Source organism: Anomaloglossus baeobatrachus, chromosome 1 (assembly GCF_048569485.1).
Source record: "Anomaloglossus baeobatrachus isolate aAnoBae1 chromosome 1, aAnoBae1.hap1, whole genome shotgun sequence".
NCBI lineage: Eukaryota > Metazoa > Chordata > Amphibia > Anura > Aromobatidae > Anomaloglossus > Anomaloglossus baeobatrachus.
Window position 1 is genome coordinate 345,803,358 of NC_134353.1, and position 14,604 is coordinate 345,817,961.

A 14,604-nucleotide genomic window follows, 5' to 3' on the forward strand; every position below is an offset into this window, starting at 1 on the left:
TGGCCCAGGCGAGCTTGGTACCCAGACCTGCTCCATCTGTCCGTAGAGGGGCCGTGGCATCTTCCGGACCGTCTAGACCTTCTCTCACAAGGTCCGTTTTTCCGCCAGAATTCTGCGGCTCTCAGATTGACGGCGTGGCTCTTGAGTCCTGGATCTTGACGGCTTCTGGTATTCCTCCTGAAGTCATTTCCACTATGACTCGGGCCCGGAAGTCTTCCTCGGCCAAAATCTATCACAGGACTTGGAAAATTTTCCTGTCCTGGTGTCGCTCTTCCGGCCATGCTCCTTGGCCTTTTTCCTTGCCGACCCTTCTGTCCTTTCTACAGTCCGGTCTGCAGCTAGGACTGTCCCTCAATTCTCTCAAGGGACAAGTCTCGGCTCTGTCAGTGCTGTTCCAGCGGCGTATCGCCCGGCTGGCTCAGGTCCGCACCTTCATGTAGGGCGCGTCTCACATCATTCCGCCTTACCGGCGGCCCTTGGATCCCTGGGACCTCAATTTGGTCCTCACGGCCTTGCAGAAACCCCCCTTTGAGCCTCTTAGGGAGGTTTCTTTGTTTCGTCTTTCACAGAAAGTGGTCTTTCTAGTGGCCATAACTTCCCTCAGGAGAGTTTCTGATTTGGCTGCGCTCTCTTCGGAGTCACCTTTTTTGGTTTTTCATCAAGACAAGGTGGTTCTCCGTCCGACTCCGGACTATCTCCCTAAGGTGGTTTCTCCTTTCCACCTTAACCAGGACATTACCCTATCTTCCTTTTGTCCGGCTCCTGTTCATCCCTTTGAAAAAGCGTTGCATACTCTGGATCTGGTGCGGGCGCTCCGGATCTATGTGTCTCGCACCGCTGCTCTTAGGCGGTGCACCTCTCTTTTTGTGCTAACCACAGGTCGGCGTAAGGGCTTCTCTGCTTCTAAGCTGACCTTAGCCCATTGGATTAGGTCGACCATTTCCGATGCCTACCAGTGTTCTCAGGTGCCTCCCCCGCCGGGGATCAAGGCACACTCGACCAGAGCTGTCGGTGCCTCTTGGGCTTTCAGGCACCAGGCTACAGCTCAGCAAGTCTGTCAGGCTGCCACTTGGACTAGCCTGCATACCTTTTCAAAGCACTACCAAGTGCATGCTCATGCTTCGGCAGATGCGAGCTTGGGCAGACGCATCCTTCAGGCGGCTGTCGCCCATTTGTGAAGTTAGGCTCTGCCTACTTCTCAGTTTTTCTGTTTATTCCCACCCATGGACTGCTTTGAGACGTCCCAATGTCTGGGTCTCCCATAGGAGCAATAAAGAAAAAGATAATTTTGTTTACTTACCGTAAATTCTTTTTCTTATAGTTCCGTATTGGGAGACCCAGCACCCTCCCTGTTGCCTGTTGGCAGTTTCTTGTTCCGCGTGTTATCACCGGCTGTTGTCGTGGACAGAGTCTCCGGTTGTTCCGGTTCTTGCTCTGTTTTTCAGTTCATTGCTTTGTGTTCAGGAGACATACATCCACACATGCATTCTCATCTGATTTTTCATTTTTGGAAAGAGTTTGAATTAAAATCGGGTCCAAGTCTGGACCCCCGGCATGTCCCTTCTCACCCCACTGTGTCGGCGGTGCTGTTAAGGTTGATTCCAAGGCTGGAGCCTTACATGCCGCGCTCCTTCACCATCCCTCGGGCTCTGGCTTGAAGTGGGAGCCAGCACGGTTCTCCATGCTTTGCAGGAGACTGGTCTCCATCCGCAGCCCTACAGAATCTCCGGTTGTTCCGGTTCTTGCTCTGTTTTTACTTGTGGGTGGCTATTCTCCTTCAGCTTTTGCACTAAACTGGCTAGATCTGGTTCTCCAGGGGGTGTATAGGCTCAGAGGGAGGAGCTACACTTTTTAGTGTAGTACTTTGTGTGTCCTCCGGAGGCAGAAGTCATACACCCAATGTCTGGGTCTCCCAATACGGAACTATAAGAAAAAGAATTTACGGTAAGTAAACAAAATTCTCTTTTTTTTGTCTCTCTCTGTCCCTGCCTCTGTCTATCTCTCCTTCTATTTGTATTTTGTGCTACAGCACCCAAAATTCCCATCTATTCTGTAACTGAATTATTGCCATCTGTTATACTTCTCTTCTTTTCTCCAGCTGAACATTGTGCAGTTGCGGGAGAGATTGTCTCGAGCACAAGGAGAAAGTGGATTGACGCCCGCTATGGGAACTCGTGCAACATCAGTGGTTCCCCAGCGCATGCCAACACACATGAAACCAACACCAGAAAACCAGTACTATCCACAGGTAAAAGAAAAACAAAAAAACCTTACTGATTTCTATTGTTAGATGGGTATGTGTTTGTTTGCAACTTTTTGTAACCTGTCACTTGATTCATGCTGTCTTTACCATGGGCAACAAAAATTAGCCCAGCTCCTGCGTTACAAACCTCTATATTTTACTGTGCTAATTGTAGTGTTTCATAAAAAATAAGATTGAAAGTGCATCTGGGGATGGGTTAACTGGTCCAAAAGGCTGTATACCAATGGCTTTTCCCTGAATGCTCAGCTACTGTAGACTGACTTGTCTTTTCATATATGTGTGTATAGGGACAGACTGTCAGTCGCCATCAACACCTGCTTCCTGGACTGGTCACCTCGTCCCCAGAAGCAATTTTAACTAAGCTTTTACCTGAAATGACGCAGCATTAGCAAAACATAGGTGTTAGGGAATCGGGAGCTGGTCATGGTTCGGTCAGCATGAATCATTGGACAGGTTCCCTTTCATGATATATTCTTGCTGTGAGTGACTGGAAACTTACTTGTTCACACTCCGAGGCTGTAAACATGCCTTAGGCTTATATTTGACAGAGCGGAGAGTTTTCTAAAGTTTTTTTCAATTCAAGACAATCTTCTCTGAGCTAAACACAAAGGATTGCTGTAGTGTGTGTGTGTGTGTGTGTGTGTGTGTGTGTGTGTGTGTGTGTGTGTGTGTGTGTGTGTGTGTGTGTGCGTGTGTGTGCGCGTGTGTGTGTGTGTATGATATATAAAACACACCCAGGTTTTAGCCCAGTGAATGCTATTTCTGGCTCAGAGAAAGATTTTACGATGAGTAAACAAAAATCTTCTTTTTGCAAGCCTCATACTTCACCAGCATAGTACACAAGGTTGTGGTTGTGTTGTTCTGACTTTTCTCATCTCCCTAATGAACACCTATCTTTCACACTATGCTTTTCTGTGTACAACCATTGTAATATGGCAGCCCTCTCTTCACAGGTGCCTTATACTTTCTCTAAAGTCTTTATCACTCCTATCAGATGGTGGCATTTGTCTCTGTAGGACCAATAGAAAAATGGCCACCCCTTTCACCAAGGCACAATTTAGCTGTAATCTCTTTAGTTTTTCCAGTGATTTTTATTTCTTTATTCACCTCAGGCTAGAATTGCCCCTACTGTCACTTCCTGGAGTAACAAAAACCCTACTGCCCTTACCAGCTTTGCACCTGCTGCCTCCTCTTCCTTTGACACACAGGTATAACAATGCAGTACATGGAAGGTTTGCCTCTTTTCTTTTGCAGTTTCACTGGGCATGCTCTGAACTTGCGCAGCACATCACATATTGTGCAGCACTTGGTTTCCGAAACAGATACTTTATTTGCGCTGACTTTGTAGCTTGCTGCATTTAGACATATTGCACTGCTATTAATGCCATTGAGTGTCAACTTCTTATTAACGTAGAATCGTTTCACCTGAACACTTGCAGGTGTAAATTGTTTGTCTTTTTCCATTTTACAGAGAGAAAATGCCCCACCCCCAGGCTTCAACATTCCTGGTAACTTGTATCCATCTGCTCTTGGCGCTTCAGGCCTCCCGCCAGATTCTAATGCCAACCCGTATAATATAAGTGGTCGGCAGCCGTACCCACCAAGTATGTATTTATACACATCAATGTATAGGTGGAGTGTGAGGACATGCATGTCTATGTATTTTGACTTTTTATAACTGTAGCAGGTGTTGTATATCTTAATACAAACCTTTTTGCATATCACATACCTCTAATACAGAAATGTGCTAATTCGAGACCACATTTTTATTGCAACTTAAGAGTTGGTTTGAATTTATTTTCATGTCCCATTCTATAAGCCATAACAGTAGTCTGTGACCGATGGACGTTAGCGGTATTACCACTCCTTTCACAATCAGTATTTACTGGCCTGGCGCAACATAATCATGTCCTGGCATGACGCCCTTTTGACGTTGCGCCAGGCTGGCTGATTGAAAGCAGAGCCACGGATGTCGGCAGGTAGTAAGAGGCAGTGCTCCTGTGCAGGTGCCATAAACCACTGTCATAGCTGATGGAAAGGGACAGGCAAATCAATTCGAACCAACTTTATTTCCACTATATGCATGGATATCTTCCATCTTTCTTACTAATCTTTCATTTATTTTAATTAAGCCTAAAAAAACAAGGCAATATATTCTGCTTAACATAACACGTTGTGTAACTTTACAAGTCTGATCCTCGACTGGACCTGTTAACACTTTACTTTGGTCCAGAGCTGCATTCACAATCCTGTTGATTTTTATTGAAACGCTGGGCTATTATAAGACCACATTCACATGTTTAGTGAATTTGGTGAGTATTTTACCTCGGTATTTGTAGCCAAAACTAGGAGTGAAGCAATCAGAGGAAAAGTGAAATAGAAACATATCACCACTTCTGTATTGTTCACCCACTACTAATTTTTGGCTACAAATACTGAGGTAAGAAACTCCCCAAATGCTCAGCGTATGACCAAGGCCTAAAAGTAATAAATTAGGAGCTCAACTTTAATTAAGTTGACTTTAATTTAACTTCAATTACTCAACTTTATAAAGATTGTCTTAAAGTGAATCTGTCTGCCTCCCAGTCCCTCCAAACTACCACCATAACTTTATGTAAACTTATTCTTGGATTATAAGTAGAGCTGATCGAACTGCTCAAATACCAGGACCTGCTGATCACTGCCAGATTTTAAAGAGTCCGATCCGCTCCGGAATCCAGTGCCCATAAAAGTCAATGGGGACCGGATTCCGGAGATTAAAAAAGTTTGCGGAGGGGATATGGGGGTAGGAGCAAGCGCGGCATACTCACCGAGGCGCTGTCATGGCTGCACACTCCGGGTCATGCTTTTCCCTTCCGGAACCGACAATTTAATATTCACTACTTTGCTCGCCCAGCGGCAAGTGTAATTGGTTGCAGTTAGACGCGCCCCCATCCTGAGTGACAGCATGTCAGCTGAGTGCAACCAATCACAGGCGCCAGGACGGCCGGTGGGCGGGGAAATCAGTGTATCTCTTGCAAGTGTGACTCTGGATTTTTTTTAATTTAAATAAATAATTTAAAAAAAAAACTCGACATGCAGTCTCCCCTAATTTTCATCCCCAGCCATGATAACGCCGGCTGGGGGCTGGTATATTTTCAGCCTGCAGCCGCCTGGAATTGCCGCATCTATTAGATGTGACAATCCCGGTGCAATACCGGCCCTTCCCGTTGGCCTAGTGCGGTGCCAATCGGGGTAATAAGAGGTTAATAGTAGTGCACAGCTGCTACTAAACCCTAGGTTTGTGATGGCACAGGCATCTATGAGCTACCTGCATCACAAAAACCTGTAACTGAATGTAAATAATCACACACAGAAAAATCCTTTATTTGGAATAAAGTACAAAACGCACACCCTCCTTCACCTCTTTGTTAACCCCCAACACCATGCAGCTCCGGTGTAATCCACACGAGGTCCCACGACGACACATCCAGCTCTGCTACATGCCACAGCTAGCAGCCATAGAGAAGACTGCCAGCTCTGAGTGTAGCCTATTACTGAGCCGCAATGAGCGATGACTGTCACAGGCTGGGGGCGCATCAGCCTGTAACCAATCACAGAAAAGAGGACAGCCGGTGGGCGGGGAAAGCAGTGCAAGTGTCTGCGCTCCTGTCAGAAGAGTGCTGCTGTGCCGGTGATGTCAGACTCGTGCGGATCTGCGATGACATCACCCGGCACAGCCTGCCGCTGTCTGAGCATGAGCATGCATGTACCTAGAAACACATGCACGCTCCTGTCAAAAGTGTGCAGCTGTGCTGCGATGTCAGACTCGCGGGAGTCCCTCACAAGTGTGACTGCGGCCTAAGAAAAACCGCATGCGGCTTTTTTTTATTTAAATAAATAATTTTAAAAAAAAAAACGCCATGCGGTCCCCCCCCAATTTTCCTCCCCAGCCATGATAACGCTGGCTGGGGGCTGCTATATTCTCAGCCCGCAGCCGCCCGGTATTGTCACATCTATTAGATGTGACAATCCCGGTGCGATACCAGCCCTTCCCGTTGGCCTGGAGCGGTGGCAATCGGAGTAATGAGAGGTTAATAGCAGCGCTCACAGCTACTACTAAACCCTAGGTTTGTGATGGCACAGGCGTCTATGAGATACCTTCATCACACTAACTTGTAAGTGAATGTAAATAATCACACACAGAAAAATCCTTTTATTTGGAATAAAGTACAAAGCACACACCCTCCTTCACCATTTTATTAAGCCCAAACACCCTGCAGCTGCGACGTAATCCACATGAGGTCCCACGACGACACATCCAGCTCTGCTACATGTCACAGCTAGCAGACATAAAGAAGACTGTCAGCTCTGAGTGTAGCCTGAGCCGCAATAAGTGATGACTGCAGAACAGACTGTCACAGGATAGAGGCGTGTCAGCCTGCAACCAATCACAGATGAGAGGACGGCCGGTGGGCGGGGAAAACACGGAAAGCTGTGTGTATGCGATGGACAGTACAGGAAGTGAATGCGCGACCTGGAAGCAGTGTGCCGCTGTGACACAGAGTATCGGTAAGTATGAAACTCTCATTTGTTTCTTCTTTTGTTTATTTTTACTTTAATTGCCGAATTCGGATCATGCACCCGGAATCCCGCGCCCGGCACCCAGAGAGCGTTGAAACTGCGCGGATCCGGACTTTTACAGTCCGGATCCGCTCAGCCCTAATTATAAGGTCTTTTAACCATGCACTTTTTTATCTGTGTCTAAAGCGTAACCATCATTTTAGTTTTTATTTCATAAATCAATAGTACACTTGAAAAAAAACAACTACTTTATTTTATTTATATATATATATATATATATATATATATATATATATATATATACAGTGCCTACAAGTAGTATTCAACCCCCTGCAGATTTAGCAGGTTTGATAAGATGCAAATAAGTTAGAGCCTGCAAACTTCAAACAAGAGCAGGATTTATTAACAGATGCATAAATCTTACAAACCAACAAGTTATGTTGCTCAGTTAAATTTTAATACATTTTCAACATAAAAGTGTGGGTCAATTATTATTCAACCCCTAGGTTTAATATTTTGTGGAATAACCCTTGTTTGCAATTGCAGCTAATAATCGTCTTTTATAAGACCTGATCAGGCCGGCACAGGTCTCTGGAGTTATCTTGGCCCACTTCTCCATGCAGATCTTCTCCAAGTTATCTAGGTTCTTTGGGTTTCTCATGTGGACTTTAATCTTGAGCTCCTTCCACAAGTTTTCAATTGGGTTAAGGTCAGGAGACTGACTAGGCCACTGCAACACCTTGATTTTTTCCCTCTTGAACCAGGCCTTGGTTTTCTTGGCTGTGTGCTTTGGGTCGTTGTCTTGTTGGAAGATGAAATGACGACCCATCTTAAGATCCTTGATGGAGGAGCAGAGGTTCTTGGCCAAAATCTCCAGGTAGGCCGTGCTATCCATCTTCCCATGGATGCGGACCAGATGGCCAGGCCCCTTGGCTGAGAAATAGCCCCACAGCATGATGCTGCCACCACCATGCTTGACTGTAGGGATGGTATTCTTGGGGTCGTATGGAGTGCCATCCAGTCTCCAAACGTCACGTGTGTGGTTGGCACCAAAGATCTCGATCTTGGTCTCATCAGACCAGAGAACCTTGAACCAGTCTGTCTCAGAGTCCTCCAAGTGATCATGAGCAAACTGTAGACGAGCCTTGACATGACGCTTTGAAAGTAAAGGTACCTTACGGGCTCGTCTGGAACGGAGACCATTGCGGTGGAGTACGTTACTTATGCTATTGACTGAAACCAATGTCCCCACTGCCATGAGATCTTCCCGGAGCTCCTTCCTTGTTGTCCTTGGGTTAGCCTTGACTCTTCGGACAAGCCTGGCCTCGGCACGGGTGGAAACTTTCAAAGGCTGTCCAGGCCATGGAAGGCTAACAGTAGTTCCATAAGCCTTTCACTTCCAAATGATGCTCCCAACAGTGGAGACAGGTAGGCCCAACTCCTTGGAAAGGGTTTTGTACCCCTTGCCAGCCTTGTGACCCTCCACGATCTTGTCTCTGATGGCCTTCGAATGCTCCTTTGTCTTTCCTATGTTGACCAAGTATGAGTACTGTTCACAAGTTTGTGGAGGGTCTTAATTAGTCAGAAAAGGCTGGAAAAAGAGATAATTAATCCAAACATGTGAAGCTCATTGTTCTTTGTGCCTGAAATACTTCTTAATACTTTAGGGGAACCAAACAGAATTCTGGTGGTTTGAGGGGTTGAATAATAAATGACCCTCTGAATAAACTTTTCCCAATTTAAAAAAAAAAATAAAAAAAGAAATAACATTCTTTTTTGCTGCAGTGCATTTCACACTTCCAGGCTGATCTACAGTCCAAATGTCTCAATGCCAAGTTAATTCCGAATGTGTAAACCTGCTAAATCTGCAGAGGGTTGAATACTACTTGTAGGCACTGTATATAGATATATATATAAAATATATATAATATAATATAATCAGACAAATCTGCTTCTTATTACTTTTCCATTACTGAGTGGAGATGGCAGCTGTTACTTGAGATTCTATGATGGAGAGAGGAGCCAGAGGTAGAGGGAGTAGGCAGAGAGAGGATCTAGAGGCAGAGCTCCGCTCCTCCTCCCTTTTCTATCTACATAGATCTTATCAGTAACAGCTGACATCTCCCATTTCAGTAATGGAAAGTCTTCACTGAATACGGATTTTATCTCAGAACTGAGAATTTTGATAATGACTGATCACTTCTGGCAGAGAAAGGAGCAGATTTCCCTGATAAGATATATTACGAAGTTGCTTATTTTCATGTGTACTATTGATTTATGGAATAATTAAAATGACTGTTAACGCTAATCAAGTTCTAAATCTAGCTCATGTTATGCAAATTATTCCTTCATAGCAGTGATTCCCGTAGACCAGTCCTGCCTCAGATCTTATAATCAGGCCCAATGAGGCGTGATAACATCCACTACACAGCAGACATCTCCATCACGACTCTGCATTTCTTATGCATGAACACGATGTTCTGCCATGCGCAATAAAGTTGGGTTTACAATCCACGGCTTTATCATCGCACTGCGGCTACCCAGCTATGTATAAGTGACGCTGATCCCGCTTTGAAGGCTAGCCGCAGGATTGGTATCTGGAATACTTATCTGGGCATGGGCAGCGTCCTGATGAAGCCAGAGAACGTAAACTTGGCCTGTTGCACATGACCACGAATGCAGAACACTTGCTCCATCGCACAAGATTCCAAGAGCACTGATGGCGACATTGCCTGTGTGGTGAATGTTAATCATGTCCTCCTGTCTCTGATTCCAAGATCTAAGGTAGGATTAGTCCTGGACAATTTCCTTATTGCGAGTCAGATATACAACTTGAGTTTTCAGACTAAGAATAATAATCATAATTTTATTTATATAGCAGCAACATATTTTGAAGTACTTTAAAATAAAGAAATAAATGTGTACCCCTTGAAGTACTTTCTTATAATTGAGGAATTGGCCTTTATAAAGGAATGGTGGCAATTTAGGACATGGTGGGGAGTTTACAGGTTTCCTTTTAATTTGTGTAAATGGGATTTTACAGTATTGTACTAATGATTTTAATGGCAGAAATAAATGTATTCTTTGTTTGCATGATACTAATATTGTTACTAATTATATTTCTGTTCCTCTTTTTGTATATAGCCTATCCACCTTCTCAGCAGTATTATGGTTCTGAGGGACCAGCTGTCTATCAACCTCAACCGTCGGCCCCAATTCCCTCTGCCTCTCCTTACCATAACCCTTCTTATTCCTCGTCTTCCCACTCTGCTCCTCAACCGCACTATCCTGTGCAACCTCAGCACCCTCAAGTGTCTACACCATCTTCTCCTCATTCTTTTCCTCCTTCTGGACCATCCTTCCAGCATGCCAGGACAGGAGCGCCATCTACCTCTGCTCCTTATGCAATGCCACCACCTGGATCTACAGGTACTCTGCCTGCTGCCAGTGAACTGCCTGCATCCCAGAGAACAGGTCTGAGCATGAAATGGGGTGGTGGGAGCATGGGATTAACCCACTGGGAGACTAAAAGATAATGCATGTGCATAAGCCTTGCTCACAGACTTCTACTCTGTTTTTCATTTATTAGTATATCCCTACTGAAATGTGTTTTTACTGTGTAAAGTATAGATGGTGTCCATCTTGTTACTTTTTCCTGTATTTTACATTTTTTCTCTCCATTTGGTTACTCGCATTTCATTTTTTTTGCAGTAGGTACTCTTTGAGCTTTATAGACACTCCATGTTGAATATATGTTAGATTGAGAGGTCCAGTCATGACCTCTCTAAGGTCCACTATGTACAAGATGACAGTGGTTAAAGGGAAGCTGAGATCAGAAAATGATCTATTGTCTAAAACAGGTTATTGTAGTAAATGTGCTCTTTAATTATTTTTGGCAATTTGTATACATATATTTATTGATACCCCACTTAAAATGCCATGTTTTTTATGTTTTTTCTTCAGCGCTCTATTGGGAGACCCAGACGATTGGGGTATAGCTACTGCCTCCGGAGGCCACACAAAGCACTACACTAAAAAGTGCAAGGCCCCTCCCCTTCTGGCTATACCCCCCCGTGGTATCACGGGTTCTCCAGTTTTCAAGCTTTGTGCGAAGGAGGTCAGACATCCATGCATAGCTCCACAGATTTTAGTCAGCAGTAGCTGCTGACTATTTCGGATGGAAGAAAAGAGGGCCCATATAGGGCTCCCAGCATGCTCCCTTCTCACCCGTTGATGGTGTTGTAAGGTTGAGGTACCTATTGCTGGTACAGGGGCTGGAGCCCCACATGCTGTTTTCCTTCCACATCCCCCTGAGGGGCTCTGAGGAAGTGGGATCCTGCCGGCCTCAAAGCTCTGACGCCGGGCTCCATCCACAGACCCATTTGAACCTGCTGGATACGGAGCTGGAGTACCGTTCAGGGACATGGCCCTGCACCTTACAGGTACTCTGTGTCCCCGGACACACAGGCACAGCACACTCCAGACTTGCTGGGTGTGCTAGTGCGCCGGGGACAGTAAAGGGTTACAGTCACTGCAGCTTTGCTGAGTGACTTTGTGTATTGGGAACTACCGCGCCGGACGCTCCGGGAGCGGCGGCGCGGCTGGGACTTGTAGTTCGCCGGGGACTGGGCGCCGACCGCGCTTTTACGGCGGCGGCGCTTATAAATCCAGTCCCCGGCTTCTGCGGCCTAGTGCCGCTTCGTTCCCGCCCCCTCCCTGTCACTCAGGGAAGGGGACAGGCGCTGAGCAATCAGCAGCGCCGAGGGCTGGAGCCTTTTTACATGCTCCAGCCCTCTCACTGCACACTGTCGGACGCCGGATTCCCGCTCTGACTTGGGGCACGCCCACGGCCCGCCCCTCCTCACACGAGCTGGGGAAGACGCCGGCAGCCATTACTGCAGTCCGAGCTCGGACTTTCGGCAACCAGGCAGGACGGTGGCGACCATACACCCGCTTATAGGCGGGCGGTAAGCGGCACACATAGTGCTGACCCCAATATATACTGCAGTGTGTACATGTGTATTTTAACTGCATAGGTCGCTATATGCCCGCTTGGAGAGCGACACATCAGCAGCAGGAAAGCAGGTGTGCTAAGGCACAGGCTTTCTAGGCTGCTTGTATTGCACATTTGTGTTTATACTTGTATGCTATACATTGCACTGTACAGTCGCTAGTTTTAGCTATATTCTCCTGGAATGGCTAGACTACAGCAGCAGAAAACCAAGGGTGCTGGGGCACAGGTTTTTGTCTATGCTGCTTGTATTGCTTGTGCTGCAGTGTTCATTTGTACTTTATGCTTGTATGCTATACATTGCACTGTACGGTCACCAATATTGGCTATATACTTCTAGATGGCTAGTCGGCAGCGGCAAAAAAGCAACACAGATTTTCAGTGCTGTTTTTACTACATGGGATGCTGTTTATGACACCGTCCCATTGTGTGCATGCTCCCCTGTAGCACTTCGTCTGCCGGGGTCTCTAGCACTTCGTCTGCCGGGGTCTCTACTAGTCGTGGCCAAGGACAGGGACGGAGTTGCAGTTTCGACAGATATATTGTCATAAGATAGAGACTTGCAGTCCAGACAGGCCCTGGGCAATCTTCCTGACCAACCTCATTTGGAACGGGGGGGTCCCAGGAGGACTCTCTGTATGATAAGGCAGCTCTCCAGGACTTTGATCCTGACATCGCTATCGATCCGGATACACCGGATGGTAACGCCATACGGAATGATCCTATAGCGTCCATCAATGGAAGGTTGGATCTTTCTCCCTCAGCTCCCCCAGTGGAGGAGTCAGCTTCACAGCAGGAGAAGTCCCTTTTCAGTATCTCAAACGGATATTGAGTATTTTTCTGGCCACGCTGACTTCAGAGAAGCAGTCCAGAAACACCACGCTTACCAGATAAGCGTCTTCTCCAAACGTTTTTAAGATACACGTTTTCCCTGACGTGGTCAAGCGCTGGACCCAGGGTCCAAAGGTGGATTCTCCAATCTCCAGGCTTGCGTCTAGAGCCATAGTTGCACTGGAGATGGGGCTTCAATTAAAGATGCCATTCACAGACAGATGGACTCTGGTTGAAATCCGTCTAGGAGGCTATCGGCGTGTCGGTTGCTCCGGCATTCACAGCCGTATAGGCAACCTAACCTTTTCAGCTGTTCTTGCGCAGCTGGCCTTGAGCACATGTACATCTGTACCGCAGAGGCGTCCGTAACCCCGTAATGTCTGCACTGCGACTTACCCTATTAATGCTGTCCTAAAAGTACAGTCGAGGTTTCGGTCCTTCCCAAGCTCGGGCAGGTCCCAATTGTCCTCGTGCAAAAGGGCTACAAAACCTCAGACGGGCTCAGATTCCGGCCGGGCTCAATCACGCCCAAGGAAGGCAGCCGGAGGAACCGCTACCAAGGCGGTCTCCTCATGTCTCTCAGCTCTCTCTCTCTCTCTCCGCATCCGCGGTTGATGGCAGACTCCCCCGCCTTTGGCGACATTTAGCTGCCACAGGTCACAGACCGGTGGGTGACGGACATTGTGCTCACGTGCACAGGACAGTGTTCTGTTCTCGTCCTCCGACTCCATCCTTCAGAACGGCCCCACCTCCCCTCCGAGCAGATGCCCTGCTGCAGGCGGTGGACGCTCTAAGAGCAGAAGGAGTGGTGATCCCTGTCCCCCCTCAGGAACGAGGGCGAGGGTTTGTACTCCAATTTTTTTGTGGCTCCAAAAAAGGACGGCTCCTTCCGTCCTGTTCTGGACCTAAAACTGCTCAACAAGCATGCGAACGCCAGGCGGTTCCGGATGGAATCCCTCCGATCCGTCATTACCTCAATGTCTCGAGGAGACTTCCTTGCCTCAATAGACATCAAAGATGCCTATCTCCACGTGCCAATTGCTACGGAGCACCAACGTTTTCTACGTTTTGTGATAGGAGACGACCATCTTCAGTTCGTAGCTCTGCCATTCGGTCTGGCGACAGCCCCACGGGTGTTCACCAAGGTCATGGCAGCAGTGGTAGCAGTCTTGCACTCTCAGGGACACTCGGTGATCCCTTACTTGGACGATCTACTCGTCAAAGCACCCTCTCAAGAGGCATGACAACGCAGCCTGAATGTTACGCTGGAGACTCTCCAGACTTTCGGGTGGATCATCAATTTGGCAAGGTCAAATCTGTCACCGACTCAATCACTAACGTATCTCGGCATGGAGTTTCACACTCTATCAGCGATAGTGAAGCTTCCGCTGAACAAGCAGCGTTCACTGCAAACAGAGGTGCAGTCTCTCCTTCTAGGCCAGTCGCACCCCTTAAGGCGCCTCATGCACTTCCTAGGGAAGATGGTGGCAGCCATGGTGGCAGTTCCCTTTGCGCAGTTTCATCTGCGCCAACTGCAAGGGGACATTCTCCGCCAATGGGACGGGCAGTCAACCTCCCTGGACAGGAAAGTCTCCCTTTCCCAGACGGCCAAGGACTCTCTGCAATGGTGGCTTATTCCCACCTCATTGTCACAGTGAAGATCCTTCCTACCCCCATCCTGGGCAGTGGTCACGACAGATACGAGTCTGTCAGGGTGGGGAGCAGTTTGTCTCCGCCACAGGGCTCAGGGGACGTGGACTCAGCAGGAGTCCACCCTTCAGATCAATGTTCTGGAAATCGGGGCAGGGTATCTTACCCTACTAGCTTTCCAGCAGTGGCTAGAAAGAGAGCAGATCCGAATCCAGTCGGACAACTCCACAGCGGTGGCATACATCAACCACCAAGGAGGGACGCGCGGTCGGCAAGCCTTCCAGGA

The 14,604-nt window shown here is 47.3% G+C and overlaps 1 protein-coding gene across 7 annotated transcripts in view; it reads left to right on the plus strand.

The window, feature by feature from the left end:
- SEC31A (SEC31 homolog A, COPII component) overlaps positions 1-14,604 on the plus strand; it is a 157,648-nt gene that overhangs the window by 119,464 nt on the left and 23,580 nt on the right. For 3 of the 7 annotated variants that reach the window (XM_075352403.1, XM_075352400.1, XM_075352401.1), the window contains 4 exons: positions 2,099-2,248; positions 3,376-3,471; positions 3,735-3,867; positions 9,971-10,300. In XM_075352403.1, coding sequence (XP_075208518.1) covers positions 2,099-2,248; positions 3,376-3,471; positions 3,735-3,867; positions 9,971-10,300 — 709 coding nt within the window. The remainder of the gene's footprint in view (positions 1-2,098; positions 2,249-3,375; positions 3,472-3,734; positions 3,868-9,970; positions 10,301-14,604) is intronic. The other 4 variants (XM_075352402.1, XM_075352404.1, XM_075352408.1 and 1 more) reach the window with 3 other exon arrangements.